The sequence below is a fragment of the Eschrichtius robustus genome, chromosome X (genome assembly GCF_028021215.1).
Source record: "Eschrichtius robustus isolate mEscRob2 chromosome X, mEscRob2.pri, whole genome shotgun sequence".
NCBI classification, from domain to species: Eukaryota; Metazoa; Chordata; class Mammalia; order Artiodactyla; family Eschrichtiidae; genus Eschrichtius; species Eschrichtius robustus.
In genome coordinates this window covers 109,478,305-109,497,473 of record NC_090845.1, presented here as the reverse complement: position 1 = coordinate 109,497,473, position 19,169 = coordinate 109,478,305, and the positions used below count along the sequence as shown (strand labels likewise).

General features: G+C 40.4%; 1 protein-coding gene across 3 annotated transcripts in view; it reads left to right on the top strand.

Moving 5' to 3' along the window:
* Positions 1-19,169, top strand: part of TENM1 (teneurin transmembrane protein 1) — a 570,000-nt gene that overhangs the window by 427,445 nt on the left and 123,386 nt on the right. For all 3 annotated transcript variants that reach the window (XM_068532554.1, XM_068532553.1, XM_068532552.1), the window contains exons 17-18: positions 1,908-2,169; positions 7,692-7,959. In XM_068532554.1, coding sequence (XP_068388655.1) covers positions 1,908-2,169; positions 7,692-7,959 — 530 coding nt within the window. The remainder of the gene's footprint in view (positions 1-1,907; positions 2,170-7,691; positions 7,960-19,169) is intronic.

Sequence of the window (19,169 nt, the reverse complement as noted above, 5' to 3'; positions counted from 1 at the left end):
ACTACTATATGCTTGGCTCTTAAGTCTTTATCTTATTTACTCACTTATGGTAGTAGCTGAGTGATAGACCATATTAGCCCCATTTTACTAATGAGGAAACTGAAGTTCATGAGAGTTAAATAATTAGCCCAAAGACACAAAGTTAACGTGGCAAAGCTGAGATTTGAACCCAAGTGTGTATGAAGCCAAAATCACATTCTTTCTACAAAACAAGAAGCCTGCCCTGTCTGCTTAATCTTTCTAGAAGTAGAGAATAATTGCCAGGTACATATGTTCTTGTTTGGGTAGTTTATTTTGTTTTTGTGTTTGCATTTGTTTTTGTTTTCAAATAAGTAAGCAGTTCAGTTTTAAGGAGTCAAGAGCTGAGGTTTGGGTGAAGCAAATAAACTTGCCCAAGGACACAGTTGAATCAGTGTAGAATGTGAACCAGAGAAAAGGTCTCTTGACAAGTAATGTAGGACTTCCCCTCACTACGCTTGCCTTAAACTGCTCCTGTATTATCATGAATTCAGCCTCTCTGTCTTAAACCATAAGCTGTTTGGGGTTTTCTCTTTTTACGTCAAACCTAAATTATTTTCTAAAGCTAATGCAGTTCTTCAAATCCTCTTTTTGGAAACTGCCTTAATATTACAGCTACTTGACTGAAAAAGCAACAATAAAAAATACCGTATTAGCTATCCTTTGTTACTGTCCACTTATCTTTACATGAAAGATTTCTGCAACAGGACACAATTGGTAATACTATAATAAATATAATAAATGTCATATGAAGGGAGTGGTGAGATATCCATAATTAAGTCTGATTCACTATCAGAGCATTTTACCATTGAAAAGTGTTTTAAGAAAGTTCTTTTTTTTTTAACACACAGGATTGCTTACATCTCTCTCCTGTGGATTTAAGTTGCTTGAATATTAAGGAGCATCCATTGCCCTTTATCCATTTTTAAGAGATAATGATAATAATTTATCATTATCTTGTACACATAGTATTTTATGCTTTTTGAATGCTTTCAAGTACATTATCTCAAAGACATCATTGTACTTAAAAGAGCAGGAAGGTAGAGCCATCTAGTGCAGAATGAACTGAAATCTGAGTCTATTATGCTCCAACTGAAGAGTCATTTCAGAGACCACATCAAGAGATGGACTTACAGAAGAGGTAGTCTTGTTTAGTCAGAGATATGGAAGGAGTTGTCAGTGGAGATGGACAGGGTCCACTACAGACTTCCTTACAACAGGAAATGAAGAGGCATTCTAGAGCGAACCAGAAATCCTAAATCTAGAGTTCAAGTAGAATCAGGAGCCAAAGGGGGTAGCCAGATGTGGAGGGTTCAAGCATGGTATTGTTCAAGCAGATTTCACTGAACAAATTTCCTCAGCTGGTATCTCTCTCCAAATGCCATCTCAAAGACACCACCAGGTTTCTGACACTGTGTTGGTGACTGTGAACAAGATATTTAACCTTTTGGCTCCTTACTTTTATTGAGTTACATTATAGGAATTTTTTTTAGGATGAATAATGCAGCATATTACAGATGTTGCTTAATGTTCAATGGCCATCTTTCAGTTCTCTCTAGCACAGGGAGGAGCAGTGATGTCAGATTTGGCTTTGCAGAAATACATGCAGTGATTTTGTTTAAGATAGCATTAAAATTGATCTATAAATCCTAGGTGAATATCAACTGGTGATATGGAATTTTTTCTCAGAAGTCTACTGGATAGTGAACAGAAGTCTCCATGGAATGAATATTTAGTTAGACGGAATAGAAGGAATAAAATAGAGAATACAAATGGATATAGTTGCGTCCCAAAAGAAGGAAAGAGCACTGAAATTACCTGTTTTTTAAACTTTAATTTTATTTTAGTTGTTCATTTGGTTGAAGCTATCTTCTGTTTTTCCTTCTCAGCTTTGACCTCGTAGCTGTCGGTGGTATCTCTGTCATCTTAATCTTTGATCGGTCACCTTTCCTACCTGAGAAGAGGACACTCTGGTTGCCTTGGAATCAGTTTATTGTGGTGGAGAAAGTGACCATGCAGAGAGTTATATCAGACCCACCATCCTGTGATATCTCCAACTTTATCAGCCCAAACCCTATTGTGCTTCCTTCACCACTCACATCATTTGGAGGGTCCTGTCCAGAGAGGGGAACTATCGTTCCTGAGCTGCAGGTGGGTACATTGACCTTGAAAGTATAAAATCATAGTATCCATGGGGTGCTCAACAGTGCATAATGGCTAGATTCCTTTTCCTGGTACTCCTGCCAGCCCTATAATGTGCTGCCCTTCATTTTTCAAGAGAAGCCTTCAGATGTAATCTCTCTGGCACACATTTGCAAGGTGATTGGCCGGGGCTATAAGGTGCTATCTCTGGCCATGGAACAAAGCAAGATGAACTAGCTCATGTCATGAGGATTAGACCCCAAACCTTGACCTGATGAATACTGTGATCAAAAGAACAAAGCTTGTTGCCTCAATAGTGGTAACAGTATAATCAACGAGGTGGGACCATTTGTGGTTCTGAAATTAAAGCTCCTTAAGAAATCTAGTTTTCTTCCACTGTCTAATTTGCGTCCGCTGTCATTGTTCTTAGAAGTCATGACACCTCCTCTTGTTTAGCTGTGTTTCGTAAAGGTAGTTGTCAAGCCTGTGCATTTTGTCTAAAACTGCTTTTTAAGTGTTCACGCTTTATAGTCAGAGGAAGACATTTTTGAAACTTCATATTCTAGGATTCCTGAGGATTTTTCTTTTCTTTTTTTTTTTAACATCTTTATTGGAGTATAATTGCTTTACACTGGTGTGTTAGTTTCTGCTTTATAACAAAGTGAATCAGTTATACATATACATATGTCCCCATATCTCTTCCCTCTTGCGTCTCCCTCCCTCACACCCTCCCTATCCCACCCCTCTAGGTGGTCACAAAGCACCGAGCTGATCTCCCTGTGCTGTGCGGCTGCTTCCCTCTAGCTATCTATTTTACGTTTGGTAGTGTATATATGTCCATGACACTCTCTCACTTCGTCCCAGCTTACCCTTCCCCTCCCCGTGTCCTCAAGGCCATTCTCTAGTAGGTCTGTGTCTTTATTCCCGTCTTGCCCCTAGGTTCTTCATGACCATTTTTTTTTTAGATTCCATATATATGTGTTAGCATATGGTATTTGTTTTTCTCTTTCTGCCTTACTTCACTCTGTATGACAGACTCTAGGTCCATCCACCTCACTACAAATAACTCAATTTCATTTCTTTTTATGGCTGAGTAATATTCCATTGTATATATGTGCCATATCTTCTTTATCCATTCATCTGTTGATGGACACTTAGGTTGCTTCCATGTCCTGGCTATTGTAAATAGAACTTCAATGAACATTTTGGTGCATGACTCTTTTTGAATTATGGTTTTCTCAGGGTATATGCCCAGTAGTGGGATTGCTGGGTCGTATGGTAGTTCTATTTTTAGTTTTTTAAAGAACCTCCATACTGTTCTTCATAGTGGCTGTATCAATTTACATTGCCACCAACAGTGCAAGAGGGTTCCCTTTTCTCCACACCCTCTCCAGCATTTATTGTTTGTAGATTTTTTGATTATGGCCATTCTGACCGGTGTGAGATGATAATCTCATTGTGGTTTTGATTTGCTTTTCTCTAATGATTAATGATGTTGAGCATTCTTTCATGTGTTTGTTGGCAATCTGTATATCTTCTTTGGAGAAATGTCTATTTAGGTCTTCTGCCCATTTTTGGATGGGGTTGTTTTTTTATTTTTGATATTGAGCTGCATGAGCTGCTTGTAAATCTTGGAGATTAATCCTTTGTCAGTTGCTTCATTTGCAAATATTTTCTCCCATTCTGAGGGTTGTCTTTTCGTCTTGTTTATGGTCTCCTTTGCTGTGCAAAAGCTTTTAAGTTCCATTAGGTCCCATTTGTTTATTTTTGCTTTTATTTCCATTTCTCTAGGCGGTGGGTCAAAAAGGATCTTGCTGTGATTTATGTCATAGAGGGTTCTGCCTATGTTTTCCTCTAAGAGTTTGATAGTGTCTGGCCTTACATTTAGGTCTTTAGTCCATTTTGAGTTTATTTTTGTGTATGGTGTTAGGGAGTGTTCTAATTTCATTCTTTTACATGTAGCTGTCCACTTTTCACAGCATCACTTATTGAACAGGCTGTCTTTTCTCCACTGTATATGCTTGCCTTCTTTATCAAAGATAAGGTGACCATAAGTGCATGGGTTTATCTCTGGGCTTTCTATCCTGTTCCATTGATCTATATTTCTGTTTTTGTGCCAGTACCATACTGTCTTGATTACTGTTGCTTTGTAGTATAGTCTGAAGTCAGGGAGCCTGATTCCTCCAGCTCCGTTTTTCTTTCTCAAGATTGCTTTGGCTATTCGGGGTCTTTTGTGTTTCCATACAAATTGTGAAATTTTTTATTCTAGTTCTGTGAAAAATGCCATTGGTAGTTTGATAGGGATTGCACTGAATCTGTAGATTGCTTTGGGTAGTATAGTCATTTTCACAATGTTGATTCTTCCAGTCCAAGAACATGGTATACCTCTCCATTTGTTTGTATCATCTTTAATTTCTTTCATCAGTGTCTTATAGTTGTCTGCATACAGGTCTTTTGTCTCCTTAGGTAGGTTTATTCCTAGGTATTTTATTCTTTTTGTTGCAATGGTAAATGGGAGTGTTTTCTTAATTTCACTTTCAGATTTCTCATCATTAGTGTATAGGAATGCAAAAGAATTCTGTGCATTAATTTTGTATCCTGCTACTTCACCAAATTCATTGCTTAGCTCTAGTAGTTTTCTGGTAGCATCTTTAGGATTCTCTATGTATAGTCTCATGTCACCTGCAAACAGTGACAGCTTTACTTCTTCTTTTCCAATTTGGATTCCTTTTATTTCTTTTTCTTCTCTGACTGCTGTGGCTAAAACTTCCAAAACTATGTTGAACAATAGCGGTGAGAGTGGGCAACCTTGTCTTGTTCCTGATCTTAGTGGAAATTGTTTCAGTTTTTCACCATTGAGGACAATGTTGGCTGTGGGTCTGTCATATTTGCCCTTTATTATGTTGAGGAAAGTTCCCTCTATGCCTACTTTCTGGAGGGTTTTTATCATAAATCGGTGTTGAATTTTGTCGAAAGCTTTCTCTGCATCTATTGAGATGATCATATGGTTTTTCTCCTTCAGTTTGTTAATATGGTGTATCACATTGGTTGATTTGCGTATATTGAACAATCCTTGCATTCCTGAGATAAACCCCACTTGATCATGGTATGTGATCCTTTTAATGTGCTGTTGGATTATGTTTGCTAGTATTTTGTTGAGGTTTTTTGCATCTGTGTTCATCAGTGATATTGGCCTGTAGTTTTCTTTCTTTGTGGCATCTTTATTTGGTTTTGGTATCAGGGTGATGGTGGCCTCGTAGAATGAGTTTGGGAGTGTTCCTCCCTCTGCTATATTTTGGAAGAGTTTGAGAAGGATTGGTGTTAGCTCTTCTCTAAATGTTTGATGGAATTCACCTGTGAAGCCATCTGATCCTGGGCTGCCACTTCCTGGCTGCGCCCCAGCCCAGCAGATCAGATGCGGCCGCACCCTCGTGGACGGTGGAAGCGGCAGCGAGCTAGAGCCCGCTTCGCAGTTTGTGGCCACGTAGAGGCCGGGCGAGCCCAGGCACCGGGACCCGGCCCAGGCTCGGCAAGCACCTCTGCGCACGGCTGGGGTCATGGTGTACTGAAAAAGCACTCAATCAAGAGAAATCTCGGGGGAGCTGGAAACCATCAAGTTGTTGAGGTCACACAGGGGACAGAAAAGATAGAGTTTTATAGGAGGAGCTTCAAGATGGCGGAAGAGTAAGACGTGGAGATCACCTTCCTCCCCACAAATATATCAGAAATACATCTACATGTGGAACAACTCCTACAGAACACCTACTGAACGCTGGCAGAAGACCTCAGACCTCCCAAAAGGCAAGAAACTCCCCACGTACCTGGGTAGGGCAAAAGAAAAAATAACAGAGACTAAGGCATTCAGATATCCATAGTACAATTTTCTCACTATGTTATAGAAACATTTTAATGGTACTTTAATTTTAATATTTTAATGATAGTTTAATGTCCACCAAAATGGACTCATAAATCAGACAGATCCAGGATTCAAGTATACTTAAGAAGAGGTAAATGAACAGTCAAAGATTGAATTGGTTTTTCTTCCATCACAACATCCCCACCAGCTGTTAGCACTGCCCAGAGGATACCACTTGAGAAAGGCTCACAAAAAATAGTACTCTCCACAAAAAGGAGTCTGGAGTGTTGCCACTCCTGTCTTTTCCATTGTTTTCCTGAAGAAAGGAAGAAAAAACTAGATAGTATTTAATGAGTACATTGGGCTGGTACACCAATCCTTTCACAGATATTAGGAAGCATGGGTCTCTTTCAACACAAGTTTTCAAACTGCTCTAGGATTGCATGATTCCTTAGGGAAATGAAATACCAAGGTGGTGAGTGTCATGCTATCCTTCACTATTGTACTTCTGCCACCATCTAAGAAGATAGAGCCAGTGGACAGCTTTGGTATCAAGTAGATAATGTAGAGGAAGGAAAACTGGGCAAAGAATAGACAAAAGGGATTTGTGCCCTCAGAAAGAAAAGAATGGCTAGAAATCCTGGACAATATGAGATAGAGTGTGTTTAACAATCAGTTCTACTATGTGCACCAGTTTGGAAAAGGAAGACGGGACAATGTTCTGAGATAAAAATGAATAAGGGCACAAAAATATCCACACTATCCATGTCCCCTTAAATGTGTTAAATAGGATGGGCTCTTTCTTCAGCTGTATTTGGAAAGTTGAAAGTCACAGAATGTAAGATGTAGTTTTAGTGACCACTTTTGGTTAACTCCATCCATGCTAATAAACAAATAAGTAATAGTAATTAATTAAGGAAGCCAGGAGTTATTTTCACTCTGGGACCAACGTTTGTAAAAGATTTGCAGAGGAGTTAATGGGAGTTATTTGCTTTTCAGTCACAGGTGCCAGCTTGGAAAAACTTGTCCTAGCTATTGATACATCCAAACACAGAGAAATATGCAAGCAAAATTTGATTAAAAAGTTGGCCCTCGGGGTCATTGCAAAGCTCCAAAGAAGGCAAGTTTGATGGCATCAGGAAAGATTAGTTCTAGGGACACCATAATCTCTGTCATAAAATATCACTTGCTGGGCCTGCTTCCAGAGTCCTTCCTCTTAGAGAGCCTAACCTGAATAAGAGCTACAACAGTGGTTTGTGATATATAACTTAACACATCGAACAAGCTTTTGTGTCTGAATATATAAGAAAAAACCTTTAATGGAACCCATAGCACTGAAATCCTTGACATTCAGCAGTGTGATCTTCTCCAACTCCTACAAAGCAATTTTTGGAACATTGTTGAAAAACCAAAATTGTTATTTTCACAGTCTTTCCTGGCAGGAAAAAAAGGAGAGCAATCCTCAGGATAGGCTGGACGTCTTGTCCGCATGCAGATTTGGTGCAAAATTCGAAACCTATGGTCATGTAGCCTCACATAGATTCTAGACCAAACGCCTTGACATCCATAATCCCTTTAAGCTCTCTCCTTTGGCGTGTTTCTAAGACAAAAGCATGCAGTATCCTTGCCTACCTGTGACCACTGGTAAGAACCCATGTGACTTTTTTTCTTTCAGGTTGTACAGGAGGAGATCCCCATTCCTTCCAGCTTTGTGAGGCTGAGTTACCTAAGCAGCCGCACCCCCGGGTATAAAACCCTGCTACGGATCCTTTTAACACATTCAACCATTCCCGTGGGGATGATAAAAGTACACCTCACAGTAGCTGTGGAAGGGCGACTCACACAGAAGTGGTTTCCTGCTGCAATTAATCTTGTCTACACATTTGCTTGGAACAAGACCGACATCTATGGACAGAAGGTTTGGGGCCTGGCAGAGGCTTTGGGTATGTTGAAATAATTCTGTGTAAATAGCAGTGTTGTGTTCACAAAACAGAAAGTACTAGCTGCATATTAATTTGTATTTGGAATAATTATGGGTTTTCTTCTATTTGAGGGATCTAAGGCACTTTTTCATTTAAGCACTCCCTTTGGGCCTGTTTAGAGTTCCCTTTTGACACATTTTTGCTTCAAAACGATTTTAGTTCCTCTTTCATGATGGCTGCATACCAGTGGAATCACACAATATCTGACTTGTAACTGTCTCCAAAGCTGAATGTTGCCTTCTAACTGTGACCTTTGGTGTGGTGTTCTTCAGGCCATGTTTTCATATTTGACATTTAGACTGTCATTTCCACTTAGAAAATACAAAATTTTAACTTACAGGCATCTCCACGTGCTATCTTTTATGTCTAGATAGTTAGACTTCATTAGCTTGTTACTGTGGTAGGTTAAATAAAAAATCATCCTGCCTTCCTAGTCCTTTTGACTTTAAAACCTAGAATCTTACAAATAGCGGGGACCTTAAGAGGTCCTTGGGGGTCTGTGGTCTTCAGATATTTAATTCCTTCAGACAAACGGCATTTTTTGAAAATGAGACTGAGACAGATTTGCCAACTTTTTATTTTGTCAAGTAAGAATATTTTTTAAAAAAAGCCCCTACAATCTACTATTGCCTACCACTACCATAATTTCATCAAGGAGGAATACCTTAACATCAAAAAAAGGAATAGTCTGTCTTAGGAAATGATAGTAAGCAATCTAATACTGATGCTGAGAGACAGACAGATAGGCAGACAGACACCGATGTCTTTATTTCTCTCAGTCTGTAGAAGACAGTGAAAACTTCCTAAGAGACCTGACAGGTCTTCGGAACCACAGTTGGGGGCCATTGACTCTTGTGCCTTCAGGCAGTAGCTCATGGAAACCACCCTTGGACAGATGAGAAGACTATTTTTAAAGTTCTCCAGAGGAGATCTTTTCATAGTCTCCCTTGGAAGTGTCTATCATGGTACAATTCGCATATAACTGACCTATATTTCTTAGACTACAGTGTGTCAATTTCCTCTCTTTCTTTCCAGAGGGAAGCATAGGGAGGAGAAAAAAAAAAAAGACTGGTGACTCTTCTTTGCCCAAGAGACCCTCATATATTTAAATAATCAACTCATCTCTGTTGGCCTTTATTAGAATGCAAGGACCACGGAGTGGTTCACATTTCCTCAGTTAGTGAGGAATTATTGTAACGACACAGGGGAAAGTAAGGAAAGAACAAGAAAAGGCATCAGCAGCCTCAAAGGTGGGCCTCATCAAATTGCAGCCTGGCTCGGGATACACTGTAGTCCTAGAAGATCAGCATCTGCTCTATCAGCTGAGCAACAGCTCTAGTGGTCCCCTCTGCAGCAAGAGTCCACTGCTTCCCACCATGGTGACCCAGCCATACTGATGACGGAGCTCATGACTTCTCCTGTTGTACTAACTACCCTCTTTTTCTCTCAGCTCTTACCAACTCCATGATCTGGTGTCTTGCTCTGTATCTTGCATTCAGATCTCTCTTACAATATTGGGTTTTGTCAGCCAATCACCATGCAGTAGAGAACATCCGAAGGCAGAGCTCTACCTTTAGGCTAACTGCCAATGAGGTCGCTGGCCAGCCTGTGGAGTCCTGCCCAATCCCTAGTCCAGTGAGTGTAGTGATGAAGAGAACAACTCTGGAGCCAGACTCCCTCCCTGAGTTCAAATCATCCCTTCTCTACTTACTAGCTATGCAACACTGGGTAAATTACTTAATCTCCAAATGCCACAGTTTTTCCATCTATTAAATGGGTATCATAAAAAGAATGTTACAGGTTATTATGCTATGAGGATTAAATGAGGTGAGTGAGTGCTGGTTGCTGGTACGGTTTTTTCAATTTTGCTACAGTCAGCATATTGGAATCACAAAGTATAAAGCATGGCGCCTATGCAGGTGTTTGTTGCCTCAGCTTCTCTAATAAGGGAGCTGTGGGCTTAACAGGTAGGTACTGTGTTAATTATTCTCCATTTGCCCTCCCAGACGCGCGCGCACACACACACACACACACACACACACACACACACACACACACACACACACACACACACACACAGTCTCTTCTGTGACCTTCTCTGTGCTTTGAAAGACTGGCTTCTATGGACCACATTGACTGGACTCCTTTGCTCTCTGGCTTCCCTCTTGATTTGGTCAATGGATGGCACCATCAGGAGACAGCAGGGTGGAAGGAGAGAGAGGTCAGGGTATTTATCCCTCTCCCTGCTTCACTGCAGTTCTGGCAGTGACTACACTGGAAGATGGCAGCTCCTGTTGAGTAGCCCCTCCTCCAAATCCCCAAGCTCTCTCTGGTCTCCTGTATCACTCCCTCCCTCTCTGCAAGCCCAGACAGCTTCCCAGTGTTGCCAGTCCCTGGGTGGGTCACGACCCTTGTTGATTCCCTTCACCCTGCTCATGCCTCTTTAAATAGTCCCTTTATACAACTCTTTGCTGTGAACACTTCTGAGTGTGATATCTGACTCCTGCTGGGAGTCAAATATCACAGCCTGGCTGATGCCTACTCAAAGCCTCATAGTCCCCTCTCCAGGATATTATCCTAAAGCCTTTGCTTCACTAGAATAATCTAAAATTCCTCTAACTTTTCTCCATAGGGCTTTGTTTTCCAATTCTTCATGGCTTTCCTCAGAACCCTTGCCAAGTTGTGAGATTTGGGGGTTTTTTTGGTTTTATTTTTTTACTTTTTTCTTAAGTTGTGACACTTAGCAATTTACCCAGTACTCTGATGAAGAGCTGACCAAGACAGTGTCTAGCAGTCATTTCTTGCTAGGGTTCACATAAATGCAACTCAGCCTGACTTTTTTTTTAATTTATTTATTATTTTTTTTAAACGTCTTTATTGAAGTATAATTGCTTCACAATGGTGTGTTAGTTTCTGCTTTATAACAAAGTGAATCAGCTTCACATATACACATGTTCCCATATCTCCTCCCTCCCGCATCTCCCTCCCTCCCACCCTCCCCATCCCACCCCCCCAGGCGGTCACAAAGCACCGAGCTGATCTCCCTGTGCTAGGTGGCTGCTTCCCACTAGCTATCTATTTTACATTTGGTAGTGTATATATGTCCATGCCACTCTCTCACCCTGTCACATCTTACCCCTCCCCCTCCCCATATCCTCAAATCCATTCTCTAGTAGGTCTGTGTCTTTATTCCCATCTTGCCACTAGGTTCTTCATGACCTTTTTTTTTCCCTTAGATTCCATATATATGTGTTAGCATACTGTATTTGTTTTTCTCTTTCTGACTTACTTCACTCTGTATGACAGACTCTAACTCCATCCACCTCATTACAAATACCTCCATTTCATTTCTTTTTATGGCTGAGTAATATTCCATTGTATATATGTGCCACATCTTCTTTATCCATTCATCCGATGATGGACACTTAGGTTGCTTCCATGTCCTGGCTATTGTAAATAGAGCTGCAATGAACATTTTGGTACATGACTCTTTTTGAATTATGGTTTTCTCAGGGTATATGCCCAGTAGTGGGATTGCTGGGTCGTATGGTAGTTCTATTTGTAGTTTTTTAAGGAACCTCCATACTGTTCTCCATAGTGGCTGTATCACTTTACATTCCCACCAACAGTGCAAGAGGGTTCCCTTTTCTCCACACCCTCTCCAGCATTTATTGTTTCTAGATTTTTTGATGATGGCCATTCTGACCGGTGTGAGATGATACCTCATTGTAGTTTTGATTTGCATTTCTCTAATGATTAATGATGTTGAGCATTCTTTCATGTGTCTGTTGGCCATCTGTATATCTTCTTTGGAGAAATGTCTATGTAGGTCTTCTGCCCATTTTTGGATTGGGTTGTTGGTTTTTTTGTTATTGAGCTGCATGATCAGCCTGACTTTTTTAAAAAAGTAATAGCTTTATTGAGATATAATTCACATACCATAAAGTTCACCCATTTAAAGTGTACCATTCAGTGGGTTTTAGTATTATCATAATGTTGTACAACCATCACCAACACCTAATTCCAGAACATTTTCATCATCACCCCACAAAGTAGCCCTATAGACACTAGCAGTCACTAGTCACTCCTCCCTCCCCTCCAGGCCCTGGCAACCACCAATCTCCTTTCAGTCTCTATGGATTTACCTTTTCTGGATATTTCAGACAAATGCAATCATATAATATGTGGTCTTTTGTATCTGACTTCTTTCAGTTGACATAATGTTTCCAAAGTTCATCCATGTCATAGCAGGTGTCAGTCCTTCATTCCTTTTTTTTTTTTTTTTTTAATATATTTTTTTAAATTTTTATTTATTTATGGCTGTGTTGGGTCTTCGTTTCTGCGCGAGGGCTTTCTCCAGTTGTGGCAAGTGGGGGCCACTCTTCATCGCGGTGCGCGGGCCTCTTGCTATCGCGGCCTCTCTTGTTGCGGAGCACAGGCTCCAGACGCGCAGGCTCAGTAGTTGTGGCTCACGGGCCCAGCCGCTCCGCGGCATGTGGGATCCTCCCAGACCAGGGCTCGAACCCGTGTCCCCTGCACCGGCAGGCAGATTCCCAACCACTGCGCCACCAGGGAAGCCCCTTCATTCCTTTTTATGACTGAATAATATTCCATTGCACAGATATACCACATTTCGTTTGTCCATTCATCAACTGGTGGACTTATGGGTTGTTTCCACCTTTTGGCTATTGTGAATAATGCTGCTATTAACATTTGCATACAAGTATTTGTCTGAATACCTGTTTTCAGTTCTTTAGGGAATATACCTAGGAGTAGAATTGTTGGGTCATATGGTAATTCTGTTTGACTTGTTGAAGAGTGGCCAAACTGTTTTCCACAGCGACTGCACTATTTTGTCAATCTCACTTTATGCATAAAAATGTGTTATACATCTTCCTTTTAAATACTCCCAGTGCTGAAGATTCTAAAATTTTCCTCCTTGCTGTAGTTAAGCACTCTTAATGACTTAGTTTCTGATATGTCCATGGATGATTGAATAAACAACTAAAACACAAAGAAAAGCAAAGATGTTCTAGTATACACACCAGTGATGAAGGCTTCGTCTGTATTGTTTGCCTATGGATGTTGTTTTACTTCCTATTTCTACAGTTATGTTCCTGGTCAAAACTTGCTCCAGCATTCTGACTATAAACGTGGCCTTAATTAAAATGCTGAAATATATATTGTTGTTTCCTTTTTAAGGCTAGTAACAGTAATAAAAGCAAGAGACAATTGACCCACTCAGAAATATCCAAGGGAGAGGGAAAAAATGTTCCTCGTGGTGTTTTATGTGTGCTTAAGGGACATTTTTTTTTAGAGTAGAGAAAGAAAAATGGCAAGGATCCCAAGGAAAACAGCCAAAATAATTTCAGGTGTGGTACCTAAGATGGAATATGGATTATTTACCTTGTAGGAAGTGTTCCTGGTAACTTAATCATGGTTAAAGGGATTTTATTTACTACCTAGTCTCCATTTCCATCTCCACGGAGACTAAGGGAATTTTCTTGACAGTGGTAAAGCATTAGGATGAGTGGTAGAATGAAGATGGACAGTCTACTTCTCTGAAGATGGATTGTGAGTGCCTTAAGAATATAACAGACAATAAATAGTTCAGGTGATAAATGGATGGAGACAAAGGGATCAAGTATGTTACCATTGAATTCACACCTTAATAGATATGATTGAATCTAAACAAAGAAGCAAACATTTAGTTGTACTCCTAGCCATATTTTATAATCACTTAACTGATGTGAGAAGAAACAGACTAAATTTTGCACCAGATATTAACAATGGTGCTATATATGACACTTCTCAGATTTGCTTCAAATTCAGAAATCCTAGTATAGGCTTTGGGTAGGTAGAATAATAGCCACCACCTCCCAAAGATGTAAATATATTATGTTACATGGCAAAAGATAATTAAGGTTACAAATGGGGTTAGGGATGCCAATCAGCTGACCTTGAGATGGAATGATTATCCTGGATTGTCCGGGTGGGCCCACTGTCATCACAAGGGCCCTTAAAAGTGGAAGAGGAAGGCAGAGGGGAGGTCAGAGTTAGAGGATAATATAGCTATAGAAGAAAGGCACAGCAAGATGCAGTTTTGCTGGCTTTGAGGATAAAAGAAGGGAGCCAAGGACTAAGGAATGTGGGTGGCCTCTAGAAGCTGGAAAAGGCAAGGAAATGGATTCTCCCTTGGAGCCTCCAGAAGGAACTCATCCCACTGACCCCTTGATTTTAGCTCAGTGAGACCCTTTTCAGATTTCTGACCTCCTTAACTATAAGATGATAAATCTGTCTTGTTCGAAGCCTTTAAGTTTGTCATAATTTGTTACAGCAGCAATAGGAAACAAACCTTGACCACTATTCTTACAGCCCCAGTCATAGCTAGGATTTTGATTAAAACTCTGGCTTGAAAGGTCTCCCACTCTTCTTCCTTCCCATGCGAGTTAAATATGAACCTCTCCCACCCGTTTCCGGGTGATGGAGAAAGAGATCAGATTTAAACAAGCTGAATTTGAAATGATGGTGAATATCTAAGTTGAAATGCCCACTTTTAGTGTGAAGTGTGGGACTCTTGTTTCTCCCATGGCTCAGCTGTGGGAAATTGGTGTGATCTCTAAGGGCTAGAGTGTCACAAAAGAAGAATAGATTGTTGAGAGACAGGCAAAATGAGAAAAGGAGTACTTGAGATCCTAGGGTATCCCACCAGTTTTTACAATGACACAGATTTTGCAACTAGAGGGATAATACCAGAGTGAATAAATTACCAACAGAGGTTGTGTGAACTAATTCCTTGGAGAAGTATCAATGGCAGCTGATAAGATTGATTAATCCAAGTGCAATATTGATCAGGTGGAAGAAGAATAAAATCTCCCTCAGGGTTGCGATACAAAAACCACAATCACTAGTTCATCCGGCTTAAAGATTTTGTTGTCTGATACACAGACAAGACTCCCCTGCTAAAAACTCCATGTGAGCATTTGAAATAATTTGGCCTTAGTACTTAATTCTCTGGCTCTAAATAAGGTATGATGTCTGGAAATCATTGTATATTATTTAGTTTCTTTCCCAACTCTGCTGCTTGCAAAACAGTGTAAAAAAAAATCATTTTTAAGTTCACAGTGCTGTTAAAATTCTAGAGACGGCTTATTTAATTTGACAAACTGGCTTGTTCAGGGGCTCTGATCTGCATCCATTATATGAATTTTGTCAAAATAATTCCCTATGTCCGCCTGTGTCCGCATACCTTATCAATATATAATAATGCATTCTGCCTGGTCTTCATTTTTTTTTTTTTAATTAATTAATTAATTTATTTTTGGCTGTGTTGGGTCTTCGTTTCTGTGCGAGGGCTTCCTCTAGTTGCGGCGAGCGGGGGCCACTCTTCATCGCGGTGCGCGGGCCTCTCACCATCGCGGCCTCTCTTGTTGCGGAGCACAGGCTCCAGACGCGCAGGCTCAGTAGTTGCGGCTCACGGGTTTAGTTGCTCCGCGGTATGTGGGATCTTCCCAGGCCAGGGCTCGAACCCGTGTCCCCTGCATTGGCAGGCAGACTCTCAACCACTGCTCCACCAGGGAAGGCCAAGGTCTTCATTTTAATTAAATTAAACTGCAGTGGTTTGGAGTCCTGGAAGTGCAGGAAATCAGCCATCCGCCTTTAGTAGCACTGCTATAAACAATTCTATTTTTCTTCAAGGTTATTGGCAACAACAATTGCATAATTATTTAGTACAGTAGTTTGGCAAGAAAGAGTGGTGTTTCAGGGAGAACTAGACTTCCTAAAGGTTCACGACGCAACGGAGTCTGTCTAAATTGTGTTAGAGAGAAACAGGGGAACATTAATGGTAATAGGTGCTAAGCTAAGTTTGCTTTGTGCACACAAAACATCCCCAAGAACGACGCTTTAGTGTTCATAAATTTCCCTTCAGTAAAACCTAAGCAGGCTGGGCAGCCACAAAAATAGCATCCACTGAATATTTCGATAATAAATGGGTAGTGCTTTACAATTTACAAAGTTCTTTCACATACATTTTCTCATTTTAATCCTTATAACATTCCTGCCTGATAGGTATGGCACGATGAATATGAGCTTCATGTTACAGAGCGGGAAACTGAGGTTCAGAAAGAACAAGTGACTTGACGAAAGACCTTTCCAGAGCAGGGATTCAAACTCGGGTCTCCCAGTCCTGAGTTCTGCATGCCTTTTACTGCTGCCTGTCTTCACTAAAGGGACCAACCCACTTTACTGAGTACCCAATTCAACGCCCCAGTGGCTTTCTGTCAAAGAAGCTAGCAGAGATAATAATCTTTCATCATTTCTCTCCACTCATGAATTCGTAATCATTAACTGAGAGCAGGGCTGTTTTATCCATTCAGCTTTATAGGCACAGCACCAAGGATATGAGTTTTTCAAGGACCTACAAAAATCTTCACAACCTGAAAAATAAATTTATCGGCACCAAAATGTTTAAAGAAAACCAGGAATCAACATTAATAAATCGTTTAAATAAATGTCTGCAAAATGGAGCATTACGTCAGCTTGTCAACTCCAACTCAATTTTCACACTTACACATGAAATGTGTTTAATGTTGGATATGGGTTGTGGGTTGTATCCATTTTAATATTGCTGATAAAATGTGAGATCGGCCCTCCAAAGAGTACCTAGAGCTTACCAGGGTTTTTAAATGGCCCTTGATTGACACTCTGGTAAGCAAGTGGTCTGTGCCCATTTCAAACTGCTGGTCACACCCAGTATTAGATTGTGAAATCCATTTGGTGAGTCAGTCAGTATTTTTTAATGGAATAAAATGGAATGGAATGGAATGGAATAGAACATAAGTGAATAGAATAGAATAGAATAGAATAGAATAGAATAGAATAGAATAGAATAGAATAGAATAGATCAGAATGTAAAACTATGAAGAGAGTATGGTTTTGGAAAACTTTCTTTCTCTTACACGTGTGTGCATGTGTGTGTATCTTTACATGTGTGTTGGGTCACAATTAAATGACTTTCAGGCATAAGAATTTGAAAGCCATTGGCAAGGTAATATAGTCAAGAGACAGAAAAATTAAATGATTTACCAAACCATATGGTTTATTTTCCAAGTCAGCATTTATGACTGTTCTTGCCTCCCAGTCCCCTCTACCAACCCATCTCAGGGCATTATGGCGATATCTCTTCAAGATTAGGTGACCATATATATAATTTGTGATTCAAACCAAGATACTCTTGAGAGTGAAAGAGGATGCTGTTAACAATAGCATAACTGGATACTGTTTTGGGCCAACCAGGATACATGGAGCTTCTACTTCAAGGTTATCCCTAGCTTCCAATCCTTATACCTTAAATTCAGAGCAAATAAAAGGTTATTTATTTAAAGCACTTCTGAATCATGGGTCTTTCCCTTAATAGCTGTGATCTAGCATAGAGGTAAAAAGCACTTGCTAAGAAGTGACTGGGTTTGAGCTCTGGTTCTGCCATTTACTACTAGTCAGATGACCTTGGACTAGTCACTTCACCTCTCTGAGTCTATTATCTCATCTATCAAATGGGAGTAAGTATATCTTCCTCATGAGCTTGCGTGAGTCTTCAAATTAGGTAATATACACAAAAATGTATTTAACTGTTAGGTGTTATGCAAATGTAAGGTGATATTATTTTAAGGAGGCCATGGATGAAAGTTCCAAAAGGCAGGTAACACTTCAGGGTATGGCCTCTCTGACATGACGAATTATCCTGCCCTATGTAATATCCACTGTATCTTCAGTGCTTAGCAAATCACCTGCCTGGCACATAGAACTGCTCAGCGAAGGTTTGCTGAGTCATTAAATAACCAGCACCTTTCTTTCCATTGCAATATTGCATCCCCTTTAATCAATCACATTGTTTCAAAGGATAACTAGTCCATTTTCAAGGTGAATCTATTTGCTAAACCCCCTCCCAAAGAAAAATGCCTAAATACTGCTAGAAGATAGTAACCTTTTGTTTTCTTTCGTACTGGGTGAGGGGCGGGGGAGCGGGGAAGGGGAAGGGGTTGTTCTTCATTTGTTTTTGATGCACTGCCCAGACACTGACTGTCTAGCCACCCTGACCTTCTTTCAATCTCCCAAAGATATGAAACCTCAAAGCCTTGCCCACATGCCACGCTCTCTGCCTAGAATGTTCTTCCCTGTTCTTCATGAGGTAAACCCCTTCTACATGAAGAGGCTTTCCCTTGTCTTCCCATTCCAACTTAAATTCCCTTGTTACACTGTCTCATAATACGCTGTACTTTCCCACCATAGCAGTTATCATGATTTGTGTGTGTGCGTGTTGTCTTGTTTCATATTTGTTCCTCTCACTAGAATGTGAGCAACGTGAGCTCCACCGGGGGGAGTGCTGTCTTGTTCCGTCTTGTTCGTTCTCACATCCCCAGTGCCTGACAACAGGAGGTACTCATTAAATATCGTGAATTTGTTCACCCTGCCTTCTGTGGTACACAGGTCATCTGGGTTCCGGGTTCGCTTTTACGCAGCTAGGCTCGGACAAAGCAGCCCGAAAAAAAAAAAATCCATAAGGTAAGTTGTCAGTGTACAGGACCTCTTGGCCGAAGCGCTCTGTGGCTACCTCACTCCTGGGTGCTTTTTACCTTTTCTACCTGTATTTTCTCTTCATTCAACTACTGTGTCGCTTTTAGCACTATGATGTTTAAACTGGTAGGGTTATTTTTGTAAACTGGTAAGGTGCAGATCCTAAGTAAAATATTACCAAATCAAATCCAGTGACTCATTAAAAAGATAATACATCATAACCAAGTACCGTAGAGTGTATTTTAGGACCTCAAAGATGGTTCAGCGTTAGGAAATGTATTGCTATAATTTACCACCTCAGTAGATTAAAGGAGAAAACTATGTGAATATCTCCATAAGTACTGAAAAGGCACTTGGTAAAAATTCATCACCTGATTCTGACACTCTTAGTAAGCCAGGAATAATAGATAAACAAAGCATTTCAGGCCACTGGGCAGTGTGTCAAATTGAGGAGTCTCTGGGGTTATCCTATCCTATGAGAAATCACTAGAGAGTAGGAGAAAGTAGAGGTCATTCTGGGAGCAGGTACCCGTTCTCAGTAGATAGCATTTTATCTGTAGTTTTTGTCTGTTGTGGCCGTGGCCTTCATTTGGTTT